This window comes from Pezoporus flaviventris, unplaced genomic scaffold, assembly GCF_033815535.1.
Source record: "Pezoporus flaviventris isolate CSIRO_AGI_PZ_B2104156 unplaced genomic scaffold, CSIRO_AGI_Pfla_v1 ptg000031l, whole genome shotgun sequence".
Taxonomy (NCBI): domain Eukaryota; kingdom Metazoa; phylum Chordata; class Aves; order Psittaciformes; family Psittacidae; genus Pezoporus; species Pezoporus flaviventris.
In genome coordinates this window covers 17767815-17785363 of record NW_026892579.1, presented here as the reverse complement: position 1 = coordinate 17785363, position 17549 = coordinate 17767815, and the positions used below count along the sequence as shown (strand labels likewise).

Genomic DNA, 17549 nt, shown 5'->3' with positions numbered 1-17549 from the left:
AAGTGTATGAAAATACGGAATCTTGGCCTTTCTAAGATCCTGCAGTAGGATCACATGCCTATATCTGGTGTCATAGGGAACCAAATCTCTACTGGAAACCATTAAAGGCTTTTTACAAAGCACTAGACATTCCCTGTCAAATTGCAGTATGTGCACAAGCTCCATACCCAGCAGCTATTGTTAGTTTCCCTATCGCTTAGGTAAGTAACAACATGGATTCTTCATTACCATTGACTCATGAAGCCTTGATTATGCAAATTGGTCTCCCACAGACAGATACATGCACCTATAGCATCACTGGTTTTAATGTGTTTCTACAACAGGGTAAGCATCTTCTCCTGAAAAAGCTACGAAGTGGTGGTAGCCAAAAAGATGGTAAGTGCGAATTACAAGCCTATGGCAGCTCCTAAGTCATTAAAGTAACAGATATTAACAATCCCATTATTTTCCTTTATTATGTCATTTAAAATGCCGATTTTTAATAAATGGTGGCTTTTTTTTTTCCCCAAACAATTAGTACAACCTGAATCCCTACAAAACCACGGATACTCGATAATTATTCTAAAAAATAATTACTTAGGCTTCTTTTCAAATGTCTCTGAGGCTGTAAGATAACTACATGTACCAAGAATTTCTCTTCACTATCAAACAGGGAAAGTAAAAGCGCTGATAATCTCCCAGAGTTTTAGAAGCCCATGCATTCATACAATGAAGATAATACAGTCAAGGCAGAAATGCAAACAATATGCGTCCATCAGGATCATTGATTGTGTTGACATGTTTTACTGATTCCAAAGTACATATGAATTCAGGAACACACAAAATGTTGGGCTTCCAATTCCTAAACCAATAGCAAAACATTCAGATGGTATCAAAGAAAACTGAATGGTAATTGTGGAGTTATGACTATAATGAATAATTTTTATCTTTAATATATTCATTATTTAGTACTTGTATCAGTTCTCTTATGATTTGAGAGTTTGGTACTACCAGAAAATTAAATAATAAGATGTTCAGAGTAAGACCAATGAAAAGTACGAAACACGTACGTGTACCATATCTTTGGCTGTCCAGCCTGTTTGTTCTACTCTACCATGGCGACAGATTTTTCCACTCTCAGTTTGCTTTATTCCTCTTTGAAATATACCACAGCATGCAAGGAAATCATCTGAGTTGAGATTTTGGTTTTTGCCTTTAATACATGCTTCAGAGAATCACTGAATCATAGAACGGTTTGGGCTGGGACCTTAAAGATCATCTAGTTGTAGCCCTCCTACCACGGGCAGGGACACCTCCTACTAGAGCAGGTTGCTCAAAGCCCTGTCCAACCTGGCCTTGAGCACTGCCAAGGATGGGTCAACTGCAGCTTCTCTGGGCAACCGGTACCAGTGCTTCACAACCCTCATAGTATTTATTCCTTGTATCTAATCTCAATCACTTCTCTGTCAATTTAAAGCCATTTCTCCTTGTCCTGTCACCACATGTCCTTGTAAAAAGTCCCTCTCCAGATTTCTTTTAGCCCCCATTAGGTACTGGAAGCTGCCCTAAGGACTCCCTGGAGCCTTCTCTTCTCCAAGCAGAAGAAGTCCAAACCTCTCAGCCTGTCTTTATAGGAGAGGTGCTCCAGCCCTCTGAGCATCTTCATGACCCCCTCTGGACTTGCCCAATATTTCTTTAATCATAGAATCACAGAATAGTTAGGGTTGGAAAGGACCTTAAGATCATCTAGTTCCAACACCCCTGGCATGGGCAGGGACACCTTAGGCTAAATCATATCACCCAAGGCCTCGTCCAACCTGGTCTTGAACACTGCCAGGGATGGAGCATTCACAACCTCCCTGGGCAACCCATTCCAGTGCCTCACCACTCTCACAGGAAAGAATTTCCTTCTTATATCCAATCTAAACTCCCCCTGTTTAAGTTTGAACCCATTACCCCTTGTCCTATCACTACAGTCCCTAATGAAGAGTCCCTCCCCAGCATCCCTATAGTCCCCCTTCAGATACTGGAAGGCTGCTAGGAGGTCTCCATGCAGCCTTCTCTTCTCCAGGCTGAACAGCCTCAAGTTCCTCAGCCTGTCTTCATACTGGAGGTGCTCCAGTCCCCTGATTATCTTCGTGGCCTCCTCTGGACTTGTTCCAACAGTTCCATGTCCTTTTTATGTTGAGGACACCAGACCTGCACACAATACTCAAGGTGAGGTCTCACAAGAGCAGAGTAGAGGGGCAGGATCACCTCCTTCGACCTGCTGGTCACACTCCTTTTGATGCAGCCCAGGATACGGTTGGCTTTCTGGGCTGCAAGCGCACACTGAAGCCTGCCCATGTTAATTTTCTCATCAACCAACACCCCCAAGTCCTTCTCCGCAGGGCTGCTCTGAATCTCTTCTCTGCCTAACCTGTAGCTGTGCCTGGGATTGCTCCAACCCACGTGTAGGACCTTGCACTTGGCATGGTTAAACTTCATAAGGTTGGCATCAGCCCACCTCACAAGCGTGTTGAGGTCCCTCTGGATGGCATTCCTTCCCTCCAGGGTATCAACCGAACCACACAGCTTGGTGTCATCGGCAAACTTGCTGAGGGTGCACTCAATCCCACTGTCCATGTCAGCGACAAAGATGTTAAACAAGACCAGTCCCAACACCGATCCCTGAGGGACACCACTCGTTACTGGTCTCCAGCCGGACATTGAGCCATTGACCACAACTCTTTGCGTGCGGCCATCCAGACAGTTCTTCATCCACCAAGTGGTCCATCCATCAAATTGATGTCGCTCCAATTTAGAGACAAGGATGTCGTGTGGGACAGTGTTGAATGCTTTACACAAGTCCAAATACCAAACACCATTCAAAAACACTTAGTTTTTAGATCTGTAATAATTCTATGCTTATGCTCTTTTCTAAACACAGACAAGAAAATCTCATTAAGCAACAAACTAAAATTAACCCCAAACTACCCCCCCCCAAAACACCCCAGAACTAAATTAATAAAACCCTATTAATTCATACTGTAGGCAATTAATGGAGAAAAAAATATTCGGAGTTAAGGCATCATTTACAGCATGCTCACAAAATCTAGAAAATACTCCTTGTCTGAAGGAGACCAAATAGTTACCACCTGCAAAAACGCATTTCAAAGAAGCTCATACCAATTTCTAAAATCCATTAAAAGCACTTTGAACAGGATGTTCAAGAGTACTCTCTGATAACTCCTGCAATTTAAAAAGTTAATTTATATTGGTGCAATAGAAAAGCATGTTCACAACTGAATTTCAGTAAGTCTGAAAGCAGCCTATCTGTTGTTCAAGCTATAGCAAAAGGAAGATAAACACTTTCCCTATTTAGACAGTTTAAATTATGTAGCTGGCAAACCTTTACAGTATACAACAAAGAACAGTGTCAAATTCCTCTTTATAATAAAGGCATGTTATTCTACTTTGCAACTCAAAAATCTCTAAAAGGACAATACCACTATTTGAAAATTAATTATAGGTACATAAGTATTCTGAAAAAAAATCTGTTTACAGGAAAAAAAGCATAAAGAAAGAAAACAAAAAAATACTTTGTAATTGAATGTCTAGGACTGAAAATATTATCTGCAAAATACTTAACATTTGATGTGCAGAGAATCTTAGAGTAACTCTGACTGAAAAGAACTTTGCATGTCATCTGCCTCAAGACAGGGTCAGCTTCCAAGTTATACCAGGTTGCTCACAGCCATCTTCAGTTAGCTTCTGAATACCCCCAAAGATGGAGACTCTACAACTTGCCAGCCTACTACAGTGTTTAACCTTGCTTACAGTATTGCTCTCTCCTGTCATTCTATAATTTGTGTCTTTTGCTTTTCATTCTTTCAAAGTGAATCTCTGAGCATTGTGACTCCATCTTCTCTATAACCTGCTGTTAGGGAGTAGTAATAAAGTATTATGTTGCCTTCTCCTCTTTAGACACAGGAAACCCATTTCTCTCAGCCTGTCTTTGTATGTCATGTTCTCCAATCCTCTTGCTGTCTTGGTTGCCCTCCACTGGACTTGCTCATACTTGGGAGCCCAAATCTAGACACAGTACTCCAGATGCATCCTCACAAATGCTGAACAGAGGTGAAGCATCATCTGCTCCACCTGCAACCCAGTTATCAGTTGTCTCTCTCTGCCACAAGGGCTAACTGTTACCACAGTTTCAAAGTTTTGCCCTCCAGTACTCCGACATCCACTTTGCTTAAGTAGTCCCTAACTTGAACTTCCTTGCTTCTGGTAGTAATTGATTTCCCTGCACTCAGCTATAAGGTTCAGGGACCACAGAGACCTGAGAGCAGACCTCCCTAGTCAAGACCAAAGAAAAGGCAGCAGTGTGTACCTTCAGCCCTTCCTGTACCTTTTGTCACTACACCTAGTGCTGCGTGAGCAGCACACCATTTTCCTTAGTCTTTTTTTTTTTTTTTCCAAGGTGCCTAGAGAAGTCTTTGACATACCTTCAACTCCAGATGAGTTCTGGCTTTCTTAATTTCACTGTCTACACCCAAAGACTGCTTTCATGTTCTCCATAGAGGCCTGCCACTGTTTACGTCTTCCAGACACTTAACTGTTTGCATGAGTTGACTCAGGAATTACCCATTAAAGCAAGCCAGCTGTCTATTGCACCCACTTGTCTTCCTGCATGTGGGAAGAGCATGTCCTTGTGCGTTTTGAGGAGGCTGTCTTTGACGATCAACCAGCTCTCTTGGGCCTCTCTGTGCTTTAGGGGACCTGCCATGTGACATACTACCTACCTGTTCCTTGAAAAAGCCAAAGCCAGCCATTTTGAAGCCCAAGATAATTTCTCCACTGAGTGCTCCTCTCACTCCTGTCTCGGGTTCTAACACCTTACAGCTGCTTAGCTGGGGATAGCATCAGTCTTCAATTTCCAAATTCACAAGTAGCAAGCAATCTAAGCTACATGGCAAAGTAGGGATGGATAAAATAGCTACCAAAATGTAAAATAGGACAGAGAAGTGCATGGGAGATAAGAAAACTTTAGAGACATATGGTATATGGGAGCTTTTCTTGATCTCACAGAGAGAAATGGATCTTTAACAGAGTGGATAATCATTATGGTAGCTGACACAAGGAACTGGGAAGACGACTTTAAGAAGGCAGTGCAAGAAAAAGGAACAGGATTTATAAAACATACACAGCTCCATTTACATTCCATTTTGTAAGTGTACAGATAATTTTAGGATGATATGAGGCAAAGCTTTTAAAAATCTGGAGGAATGAGTAGCTAAAGTAGAATAATTATGTGACAGACGGAGATTGCCCAAGGCTGCTGCTCGAACATAAAAAAAGATGAGGCTGAGTTCGTTTTTGAAATCCAACATTAGAAATTCCAAGAGCATCCTGAGCATTAGTTGTGGAAGGTACAACATTATGTTCAGTGTACCACAGTATAAATAGAGGTTAGATTCAAAGCTTTACTTTGAAAGCAGCTTTTAAAAACTGAAGTGTTACACAGAGGTTTTAAATATCGTCATATAAGAAATACAGCGTAAATACATCAGCACAGTACATAGGTAAAATGCGATCTGCTTTTTTCTATTGCAACACCAATGGTGGCACTTCCACAGGTAATAGTAATATCTGTGCTTCCCCTTTCTCTGCCACCACACTAATCTTTCTACACATAACATCCTCCCTCAATCAGTTTGCACAACCCTCCCCCTGCATTTCTTCAGAACTAGTAAGACCTACTCTAGTAACAGTTGAATGCCTGAAGGTAATACAAATTACTCCTATACTTTCATTTGCAACTCTCACAATTCCATAAAAAGTAAGCAACTTTGAAGCACACGCTTCCTTTAACAGTACAGCCATAAATGCAGTTAACATAGTCAAACCATCACTCCTCCTTCTGTCATGCCAACACTGTCCATCTTTGGATCTATTTGCAACATCTTATCCTTATTTGTTCCATAACTGCTGGGTGACATTGTCTGTATTCTGCCTCATAATTCCTCTGTACTTCACAGCAATGCAGCCCCAGTACTGACTGGGACCTTTGGAGGCTAGAGGAATATTATTTTTATCGCCAGCTTTGTAAGGCTCCCTTCCTGTGATGGACGGCATGTGTAAGAACAAGTCTGTGCTCTTTGATAACAGGCAATCTGCAAACAGGTGAGAAGGCAAATTGCTCACAGCCCAAACCAACAATTTATGAATCACATAAAAGGGGGAGTGGAAAGAGAGGAGGAAGCAACAAAACATGGTCCAAACAAACTATCATGTTAGTTCCGCAGATCCAGCTGATTCAATTAACTTTCATGATTTTGCAGCCAGTTACCAGGCTGGGGGGTTGTTTTCAAAGCAGAAGTGTGAGGAAGATTAGCCACCCCATGACAGACAACATAGCTATATGAAAGCAAATCAGGAACACCAAGGTTATTTTGAACCAGCTGCAGCTTCCCTCCTGCCCCTGGAAGCTCTATCCAATTTCCAGAACAAAAAAGACATCATCACATCTAACAAAGAGTAAACATTCACTTGCCTGTAGTCATGATGCCTGTATCTGGTTGTTGATTTGTAATTACCAATGTATCCAAGATTTTAAGCTCCTGCTGTCAAGATTCGAAGCCCCCACTGTCCTCAAATGTATAGTACTTTATCTGTCTTTTTTTACTACTTGACAATGCCCAAACTAAACAGAACTTTGCCTAAACACCGTTTGGGGGGTTTCCCCCCCTGTGTTCTACTTAATCATGAATACAATAGACTTCCTGCTAACAAAGAATTCACGTCTACTTCAGATTACTTTTTTTCAAGAAATAACTTGTTATTACTACTACTCTTACAAAAGCCAAATAAAACTCTTGGGTTTTTTTTCCAATACTTCAAGGTTCTATAGCAAATTTAAATTATTCTGTGATTTAAAATGTTATCAGACTGACCCAGCAAGATACTTATTCAAAGCCAATAAAACTAAAGCCTTGCTTGTAATTTGATTTTAGCATGCCTGATTCAGATAAAATTAAGGGAATTGCACAGCCTAATTAAAAAACTGTAAAAGGAAGCATGGACATTTAAGACATTCTCATTTTGGAAGCTACCACAAATGCAGGCATTTTCAGTTGGTATTTGTGACATTTAAATAAGATTCTGACTTTGGGGATTTTATTTTTTTAAAGAAATATTCTTAGAATCAGAAGTTTTGGGGGAAAGCATCTCTACTGTTTAAAACTGTCTTCCCTGTACTGTATCTGAGGTATTACAGCAATTAACTATCCTCCACATAGTCTTCTGATAAGGTCGTTTAATTTGTAGGTCATTTGGAAATGCAGTTCATGTGTTAAAGTCCCTGTTATATTTTATTCTCTATGAGTATCACCATAATTTAGGAAAAATACAAGACACTCTTATATAATCAAAGGGTTCCACTTCGCATTGCTGATGTGAGACCATTACCTTAGTAAGCCTGAAATGACGGAGAAGCCTGGGAAGTGGGTCTACCTTTCTAAAACACATGTAATGCGAGGGCTTTTCAGTTCAACTGCTGTGTTTCACCAGAGATAAACAACGAAGTACTCTGGTTTAACTGACTCAGTAAGTTGCTGGTTCTTGTTTTGTGGTTGGTTTGTTTTTATTTTCTTTTCTAATAAAAGTAACAACATTGATGTGATAAGAAGAGATTAAGAGAAAGCATAAAATGGAATTCTTGCAAACACAGCATAAAGAGTTAATCTAACCATCATCCTGATGCTTGGACAGGCTGGACTATGACAACACACAGGGGACAATTACCATGGCTCAGCTGATAAGCTGTAACTCACTAAGGTGCAATAATGCAATTTCTTTTAAAGATGTGCACTGAACAGGAGTGTCAGGATTAGGTCACTGAGGTTACAGAAACCCTGCCTTTCTTTGAGATTCAATACTATCTTTTTTCTTTGTGTTTATCCTTTGTTATGCAGTCTTCCTCTTTACGGAAAAGCTTATTCTAAAGCTTATTCTTATGTGTAGATTGTAAGCCAAATCCTTCTTTTCAATTCAATAGCAACACTCTCTCCAATATCAACAGTGAAATAACTGAACCCTAGATAAAAACAACTGGTCATTCATCCATAGCTGAACTACATCTGGGTGAAACAGCAGCTATTTTGCAGTTAACATTATTATTGCAGACTGATCAATGGGTGGAAACACAAAACACAGGGGAATTTCAGGTAGATGGAAAATAATCATGCTGACTAAAATCAGGCAAACTCCCTAGAGGTAACTCCTTCATTCATATGAAAAATGTACAAGATTGTTTACAATCGTTCAGGATCTCAATTGCATAGGCTATCCAAAAAGACATGTCCAACAGCTGACCTTGCTCTCATCTCATGCTACTGAATAAATAATGCTCCTATATGCTTTTTTCACTATTTAAGTGAACAGGGAAATATAATGACAAGAGCTGCAGGGTTGGAGTTCTGCGATACAGACTCAGCCTGTACACACACTACTGGCTAGGCTGTAAACTGTGATAAGAACTTGTAGCTCATGTTTAGATACAGCTGCATTTCACATTTAAAGATGAGCCTGTATATCAGAACAGAGGACTTGGGAATTACAGACAATTCCTGTTCTCACTGTTTCAAGCTATCAGGTATGTGAGATCAATACTTTGACTCCTCATTTGTCACTAAGAGTTCAATACAAAGACACACCTTCTATTTCCATAAATACTATTGCTTAACCACAGCAAAACAAGACACAAATTCCCTAACAGTACTTCAAACACATCTATATTACTTGGCTGTCAAATACATGCAGGATTTCTTTTTGGACTACTGAAGAAAACTTTTTTTTTTTACCTAAAAGGCTGAAGCCAATATCAATGCTTGCTTTTAATCTCAAGGGAATGGGGGGAGGCAAGAAGCCTGATGCTGTCATCTTAGAATTGCCAGTAGCAAGACATTCAGTTCATCAAACCAGAATTTTTAGCTGTATCATAAATCAACCATTTTATTATGGTAGTGTTCAGAACTCAATAATTGCCTTTTTACAGTCTAAAATTAAAGATACTTCTTTTAAAACTCTAGTCAACAACTTCAAAATCAGTATAATTCTGATGTTTCCTCAAATGAGTTCATCTTACACCAAGCAATAAACTGCATACTTAACAACTGAAGCAGTTAAACCTGGAGTATTTCAATCATTATTCATGTTTAACTGGGCAGAAGCTATGGTTTCATAGATCATTACTTAACATAAATATTTCTCTTCCAACAATGGCAAATTATTATTTTCCACCAAGAACTTCATTAAGTTTTCTTTTTGTTGGATGAATGCACTAATGTTACTAATAGCAGTCAACTATCATGTGAAATGAAGTAAAACATATCAGGAAGAATCATACTTTATTTATCAAATGTCAGATTTCTAAGATAATTTTTTCTTATGCTTGGGAGATGAACATAAATATTAACATATTTAAGTACTACAGTATTTACAGACTAATTCAGATAATTATTTCCACAGCATTAGCAATGCCGTTATTTTCACATAGCTGGAATATGACAGAACTTTTCTGCATGCTAGAAAGTGTTTCCAATTCCACAATGGATCAGCCATTGCTTCTAACTGCCCAACTTTTTAGGAACAGGTTTTTTTGCTGGCTCATATTTTGTAACCTTTTAATGTTCTGATCAAGTAATCTACGATGTAATATACTGAATGTAAAACAGTAGCACTGACAGTTTTGTGTTTGAAATCAGTGATAACGGATCAAGCAAATACTCCTTTTTTATGTGAAATTTTGTCATCTGTTATGTTTTGCTTCTGTATCACAGGCTACTACTGTATATTTATATACTCCAGCAGAAGTCATGAGAATATCATAATAAAAATAACCTTCCTATCAAAGAGTGGGTCATTTTTTAAATCTTTTTTTTTTCCCCAGAAATCTTTCATATTACACTGCTCTGTGACTTAAAAGCCAAACAAACATGAAAAGTTTGTAATAAGCTGATTCTCTGAAGTGAAAATTAAAATATTCCTGTATATTCTCTGAAATAGCTATGTTGTTACTGAGGACCTGATATTGCATTTTCAGACACAGAACTCTGAATAGATAATTCTGACCCCATGAAATGCTCCAAAGTTGGCAGTTGAGTACATTTTGCAGAATAAACTCCCTATCCTTAAGATACCTTCTATTCACCAAATATATTCATTAAGATGACATGCAAATGTCTAAAAGTCAGATGGGCCATTATTAGCACTATGGAACATGTAAGCGATATACGAATTAATCGTTTACTTGTATTGAGTTGCCTATGGCACCAAGAAAAACAAAAGCTAAATGTCAGTATTTCAAACTGTCAGTTGAAATGAGTCCCAGATGTTAAAACATTAAGCAACCTAAAAATCAATGAAGTTCATTTTAAACAAAATCTTTTCCAAGGCAGACTTTCATCTAGTGACTCAATTTTCCCCTTCCCCTCCCTGGCACAAATGAACATGGAAATTGCCCCTGTTTAACATGTGCAGTGCCTGAGCTAGGCAAATGGTATATAGAACTGATTTAGGTGTCTTCTGCTACTAGAACCCACATTTTTTATGAAGATTGTTATAGTTTTAAAGGCAACACCAAAGAATACCTAGCGAGTAAAAATGTCAAGGTTTGTTTCTCTAAGAAAGCAACTGCTATTTGTCATTGTGCAGAATTCTAAAATGGAAGAAAGCACAGGTTGCTACTATTTTGCATAAAACCAATGGAAAATAGTTACTTTATATAAGAACTTAAGCTAATACAACCTGCCCACTTTCTAAAAACATAATGCCAAAGTATAGTGCCAAATCCAAACAGGACTTCTAAAACAAATTTTGTGAAACTTGATCTAAGAATGAGTAAATTTGCATTATAAACATCTGCCATTGTTTTCAGTACAATACTGATTACCAGAGTTGCCTGTATCTTCAGTGAACAAACTTTACAGAATATAGAAAGGCTTAGCTTCAGAAAGTGTCAAGAAATACAAGAGGAGGTATTAACTGCTTCGGGACATTCACATGAGTGTTATGCATCTAGAAAGGGAAGAGATTACATACCCCTCTCCACCAATTCTTGTTATCTTTAGACGAAAATCAACAGAGTTCAGGCTGGGTGGCTTCCATTTCAAAATATCATCACATCGACCAGGCTTGTATTTCTGAAGCAAATTAAAAAGCAGTTTAATTATGCTTATTGCTTTTCACTAGTTTTGAAAGTAACAATTCAGCATTCCAGACTATATTAGCTGTCTCTAATGAATTACAATACTTAGTGACTGAAACAATGAATTCCATTACCACAGAGATAGTTGTGCTTCACTACTTTATTTGCTGCTCCCTTTTAAAACTGCTTAGGCTCTGTAGCCAAGCCATTGCCTATAATAAAAAGCTGAGAATGGAAATAAAAATTAGCATACTTCATTATCTCTCTCCGGCTAATGGAAAATTTCAAGAAAGAAACCGCAGAACAAATGAACACACTGACAGTAACATACATTAAAGATACATTTAAAATAATCTCTACATTTTTTAACAATTTCATGAACAGTATTTTTGTCATCCATGCTGTTGGCTGACAAAACATGAGACAGTCAGTGGTTACCATACTGCCAACTATTAGAAAGGCCCATCAGAAACATGTTTTTTCATACCAAGGGAATTTATGTGAAGATTAAAGAATATCATGGCATAAGGGAATATAAGTAAGGAAACATCTGTTACTTATGAAAAGGGTAAATACTAGAACCAGAAGTTGCAAGGATGAATTTTCTCTTAAATTAGGGCTTTGGTTTCTCATGGTCTCTTCTGTCATCTGCTCTGGTTTAGTAAGCTGTCATTTTGTTCATCCTCAGCTAACAGCAAAAGCCAACCTGCTAACCCTTTCCTTACTAGAATATGTTTCCTGGTAATAGAGAAAATCAGAATTAACATGAAGAAGGCAAAAGCAAAAGAATCTTTTGGAGATGCAGAATTTTTAGTGTTTGGATATTAATTAATCCACAAAGAAAAAATAATTACGCAATTGTACCTCAAAAAACAGACCAATAATGTCCAGTGTCTTTTGATAACACAGGAATCACTAGCATCACATGCCGCCCATGCAGTGTTCAATATTTGCAAAATACAATATTTACTGATGCTAAACCTAACACTTCTGCATGTAAAGTGACAAAAGCAGATGAAGATTTTTCTGCTTTCTCACATAAAAATTGAAAGCTACTCTTTCCAAAATAAATGCAGCATATATTGCTTATAATTTCTTGATGAAAGATGGTGACTTTTGCTAGACAGTGAGTAAAGACAAGTTCCACATAATTGAAATGCAAATCAGCTCCAAACATTTTTAGCCATCGTTCTGCGACACATGACAAAAATAACCTACTAAAAGCTTCTTCTGGAATTTCAACCTGTCTGGCTAGAGCACATTAGCTCCGATTTTATCATCATGGCCCTTAGAACATCTGAGGGCAATGGCTTCAGGCACTCTATTCTGGTTCCCATTCAGGGCCCTATAAACCTGTTCCAAATATCTGTATTAAGAGTCACCTGCCCAACTAACTATTCTAACAATGCATGGCTTTGCACTACATTTCTCCACAATAGTCTCAGCATCTGAATAATGTTTAAATGATTTATCCTTGTCCTCGTGACAGCATACAGGAGCTGCTTCTGATACCTCTTATCTATGCCTGCTCTCCTTCCACATCTTTTATGCCATTTCTTTCCAGCTATCTTCTATTTGAAAATTTTCCCTTGCAAAGCAACTTTCTTCAGTAGTCCCCCACATCTGCAAGTCTTGCCAAATCAAATCAAACATCCTTGTTTCACTCGAATAAGAAAACAGTGTGATAGTAAAGTTATGAAAGCATCTACTTTCTTTCTTCTCTTCCCACTCTATTTCCCCTTCATATGACTTCTGTGTTATAACATCAGTAGGTATTTGAAGAAAGTTGGTTGCCTGTACACCTTTCCAAAATGGGATTTTGAAAGGTATCGTTTAAGTAATTTACAAAAACCAGAAAAATCTTTCTGCAGTAAAGAAATACTCCTTAAGTTGCCACCATCCTGCTATTCCCTCCCTCATTTCCCTGGCTCTTTTCCATTCACCAGAAATATCTTAAAATTCCAATGATCTCATCTTTAAATTCTTATAGTAATGAGATTTATCTTGCTTTATAGTTTTGTCCTCTACTTTCCAAAACTGAAAATCTGCTCTTATGCAGTATGGTGTTAAAAACATCTAAGGACTCATGCCACACATCATAACTAGCATTAAGTAGGGAAAACAGAATATACAAAACAAGATGCTCAGTAAAGCATTTAAGCTTTTTTGATCATAATTTTTATCTATATATTTTCATCTTCAGATTATGTGTTTAAGTATAGTTTGAAGTACATTCAATTTTACAGAAAGTATTTATTATTTGATTGTGAGCACTGAATATGAGATAAAGGCCGATGGCACTGAAATATCATTTTCAGTTAACTTTTCCTGCCATTTTCTAGCACTTATATCTGATATAGAGAGAATGTGGAATTACATTCTATGTAACTTTTATTAATAAAGTATGTCCCAGGAATAATAGGACATAATACAGTGCTCAAAAGACATTATTTGTTGCTCTCTTTCATTTGCAATTTCTAATTTGGACAAAGACAATTACTACTACTAGGTTTTTACCTCTTAGTTCAAAGAAGAACTATGGGGATCACTTTTGTTTGTGACAAATTTCTCCACAGGTAGTGACTATTTAATTTATGAAACAACGGCTAGAGCAGGTATGAAGGAATCCAGGATAGAGCTGAATTGCTGAGTTTGTTGGAACAGGCATATATTTTGCTGTATGGAACAGAAAATTTATCTTAATGGTTGCTTTTTGGTCTTTTAGGCATGACTGAGGTCTGCACCCATTCCATTACCAATCATATAGAAAGCCTAAAATATTGCATTAAGCCCCTGTGTGACACAGTGTGTAATTTATTGATTTGCAATAATCTTCAGAGTAAGGTTACTGGAGTGTTTACAGTGATGGATTTATTGATAAATACTCAAGTCATCAATTTCTTTTTATGCAGTAGGTCATATTTTTGAGACCTTCTGAGCTATTAAGATTAGACCCAATCTTTGACTTTAGAAAACAATCTCAGCTGGTTTAATATATGGCTCCAAACCATCCATTTACATATCATTGCTTTAAAGAGACTATGAAGAGAGGCTAATCGTCTTCAAGAGGAAATTTTCTCTTTTGTACAGAAACACCAATTTTAATCAAAGAAACACCCCATATTTTCTGTCCAAAAGGTAAATTTGGACTACTTCTGCATTCATGACTACTGAATATTTCCTCCCGACTACAAACAGGAGCCTCACTTTCTGAAGAAACAAATAACAGTATTGTAAAATACCCCATTTTTAAAAATAAAGACCAAGATTTCTTCTGAGCAATGTGAAAAAATTCAAAAGCTTTTAAGGGAGGACCAGACTTCTTTCAGGATTGCAGACTCTGTTCTATTTGTATTTAATTCTGCCTGGAACACAGACCCTGCAAACACTAGATGCTCCTTTAGGAAATTAATTCTTACTGACAGGAAAAGAATAAACCAATCTCTCTGAGTCACGGTACTGAAATTCTGAAGAAGAGATGCATCCAATCTATATAACCACCTAAGAATGGCCTCACTAGAGCTCTAGCATCCTATTCTGACAACAGGCAGTGATGTCAACAACATGTGCCCAGGGAAGGTGAAAAACAGGGCAATCGTATATATTTTCTACTACTACTCTCTGAGAGATTATACATTTTCAAGCCCAGAGACTTCCTGGTGTAGATGATTTTCAGTTTCCCCTGCACTAGCTCATCTAGCTCCCCAGTAAGACCACATAAACCTCTGGCAGCTGTAAAAGCCTGCAGCACCATGTTTCATGCACAGCCCAAATACACTGCAGGGAAAACCACCACCTTCTGTTTATTTTGAAACAGCTTTTGTTGATTCCAAAGACCTGCACTCCCTAGGGCTCATATTAAGAGAGATGCTGAACAATCAAACACATTGCTTCTGTGCTACTCATAGTTCATACTCTTCTATATGCACCGAAATATCATTTTACATGTGCAGGTACAAATTTGTTCTCTACAGACATTACTCTACATTTATCTACATAGAACTTTATGTGCTGTTTTATCACTCCACCACCCAGTCTTCTAATGGCCTACTGTAATTTTCCAGATTTAGCACCAGTCCTTGCTGATCCAGCAAGAAAATGTCACTTTACAGTCCATCTGTTTTTCAGCTTGCTTATGCACAGTACAGGTGACTCCCCCTCCCTGGTGAGGACTGAACAGTACCCCATCTCTTGACTCCTACTTTTTAACCAATTACTTACCTGTGGAAAAACCTTTTCTTTTACGTCTCACATCTGCTTTAGCTTCTTCAAGAATATTTCATTAGAAACTTTGACAGAGGCTTTCTGTAAGTCTCAGTTTGAAAAACTAGCCTTACTCAAATGAGTTTTGATCACTCTGTTGGAGAGATGTAACCTTTCAAAAAGGCATGTCATTTTCCCCATCTATATCATGTTTACCCACACTATCAACCCCTGTATTCCTCATTATAGTTTCAACTCCTTTGTCCAATACAGGCATCAAACTTACAGGCCTTACTTATTTCCCGATTTTCCATGACACCTGTACCCACCCTCAATTTTTCTTATTGGAATTGCATTTTCTACCCTCACACACTTAGGCACAAATATATATTTTCCACACAGGACTTACTACACGATTTTTTCAAATTCTTTTTCCAAGATAGACAAGTGACACCTTCCTAAAAATCAGTAAGAAACCAACTTCACACAAGACAGGAACAGCTACTCCAAGATCAGTAATGAAAAGCAATGTTTTGACAGGTTACATCTTCATACCTGTAATTGCACTGCTGGAGCCACAATTTTGACTCAAGTTTAATTACAAAATTAATTGTCTGACTTGCTTCAAGGGGAGTGGGGGAGGACTTGTTCTTTAAAATTGAGTTATCTTTCTTTACCTCTATAACCAGCACAGGCTGAAACTAGCCACAGTTAAACATTTCGTCCTATTAACCAAAAAAAAAAAAAAAAAGAGGAAAAATTCTCTCTACCACACCTCAAGTTAGCCAGAGATATCTTACCTAGAAAGCAACGGCAATAAATATACACTTTTGACTATTATACTTAGTTTTGACCATTGTTAAGTAACACCCTTCTCACTTCACAGCAATCTGTTAGCACTGAACACCCCGTAAAGCTAACAGGTAATTTACAGGTATCTTTTCAAAACAGATAAAAAGGCTTAGATAAGCAAACTTCAAAGTTCATATTATGAACAAGTTATACAGCCCTCCGCCCTCTTCCCCCTCCCCCCCATTATTATAATGAAAGACAAATTCACAGAAGTCTAGTTTAAAATGAGAACTCATTAATAATCCCCGAGAAGGAGATTAAATTTTGTAACAGGTTGAGTCCTGTTACACACAATACAGCAGTAGAAAATCATTGAGTTTGAATGCTAAGTGCTAAATCAATTTCTTTAAACATGAGCTGGAGCCAAACAAGAATTCTGCTTGTTAAGTATGTGAAAACTTCACCTTAGATGAATCATTGCATACAGCAGACCTGTTCTGCCTGAAGTTTTTCTATATTCTAATTCCAAAACAAAATGTGAAGCAATCTGTCTGAGATCAAACTACTCCCTAGCATTTTAAATATAGCATTCATAGCAATGATATCCTCACCACCACCCCCCGACAAATATGCATGTACACGACTACTTCTAAAACATATCGGATCCCATAGAATTTCAAATACAAAGTTCACTTCAGTCTGAAACCCTTCAACTCAGTCTAACCACAGAAATTAGAACTCCACACCAGAAACTTAACATACTGACAAATCAGAAAACATCCCAAATAGCTTTAAAGGCTCAGACCTCCTGAAGTCCCTTCCAATCTAAATTATTCTCCAAAATTAATCTCTTTTTGGATGCTTGCTCTTGTAGCAGTCATACTAGGTACACTTACACTAGCATTTTAAATTGCAAAATTAATGCACTTTGAATCCTCCAGTTGTTCTTTATCACTTACTACTATAGTTGGGCAACTCCGGTGCACGCAAATTGGACACTATTTACGTAAAACCAAACTTGACATTTCACTTCAGGGATACACCTGAATGCACTCCACCCCACCGTATGGCCACTGGAGTCCAAGGCAAAGGCTGCACCTACCTAGCACAGATGAAGCTGAGCTGTGAAGACAGTTGGCAGCTATTGGGTTGTTGGTCATAAGGCCCTTTCCAACCCTAACTGTTCTATGATTCTATGTAGAACCCCAATCCTCTGCCCTGTCCCAAAAGTACTAAGTCTAGTTGCACCCTTCCTCCATAGTTGTCCATAGAGGGGCAACTCATCTTTTCCTTCTCCCTAGCTTAAGGGAAAGGCTGTCCATTGGAAAACAAAGTTCTGTTATCTGAACTTTTGCTGACACATTTCTTGTTAGTTGCAGATATT

General features: G+C 38.0%; 1 protein-coding gene across 3 annotated transcripts in view; it reads right to left on the bottom strand.

Annotated features, from left to right (window-relative positions):
- Positions 1–17549, bottom strand: part of RNGTT (RNA guanylyltransferase and 5'-phosphatase) — a 190679-nt gene that overhangs the window by 52842 nt on the left and 120288 nt on the right. For all 3 annotated transcript variants that reach the window (XM_061460307.1, XM_061460308.1, XM_061460306.1), the window contains one exon: positions 11065–11165. In XM_061460307.1, coding sequence (XP_061316291.1) covers positions 11065–11165 — 101 coding nt within the window. The remainder of the gene's footprint in view (positions 1–11064; positions 11166–17549) is intronic.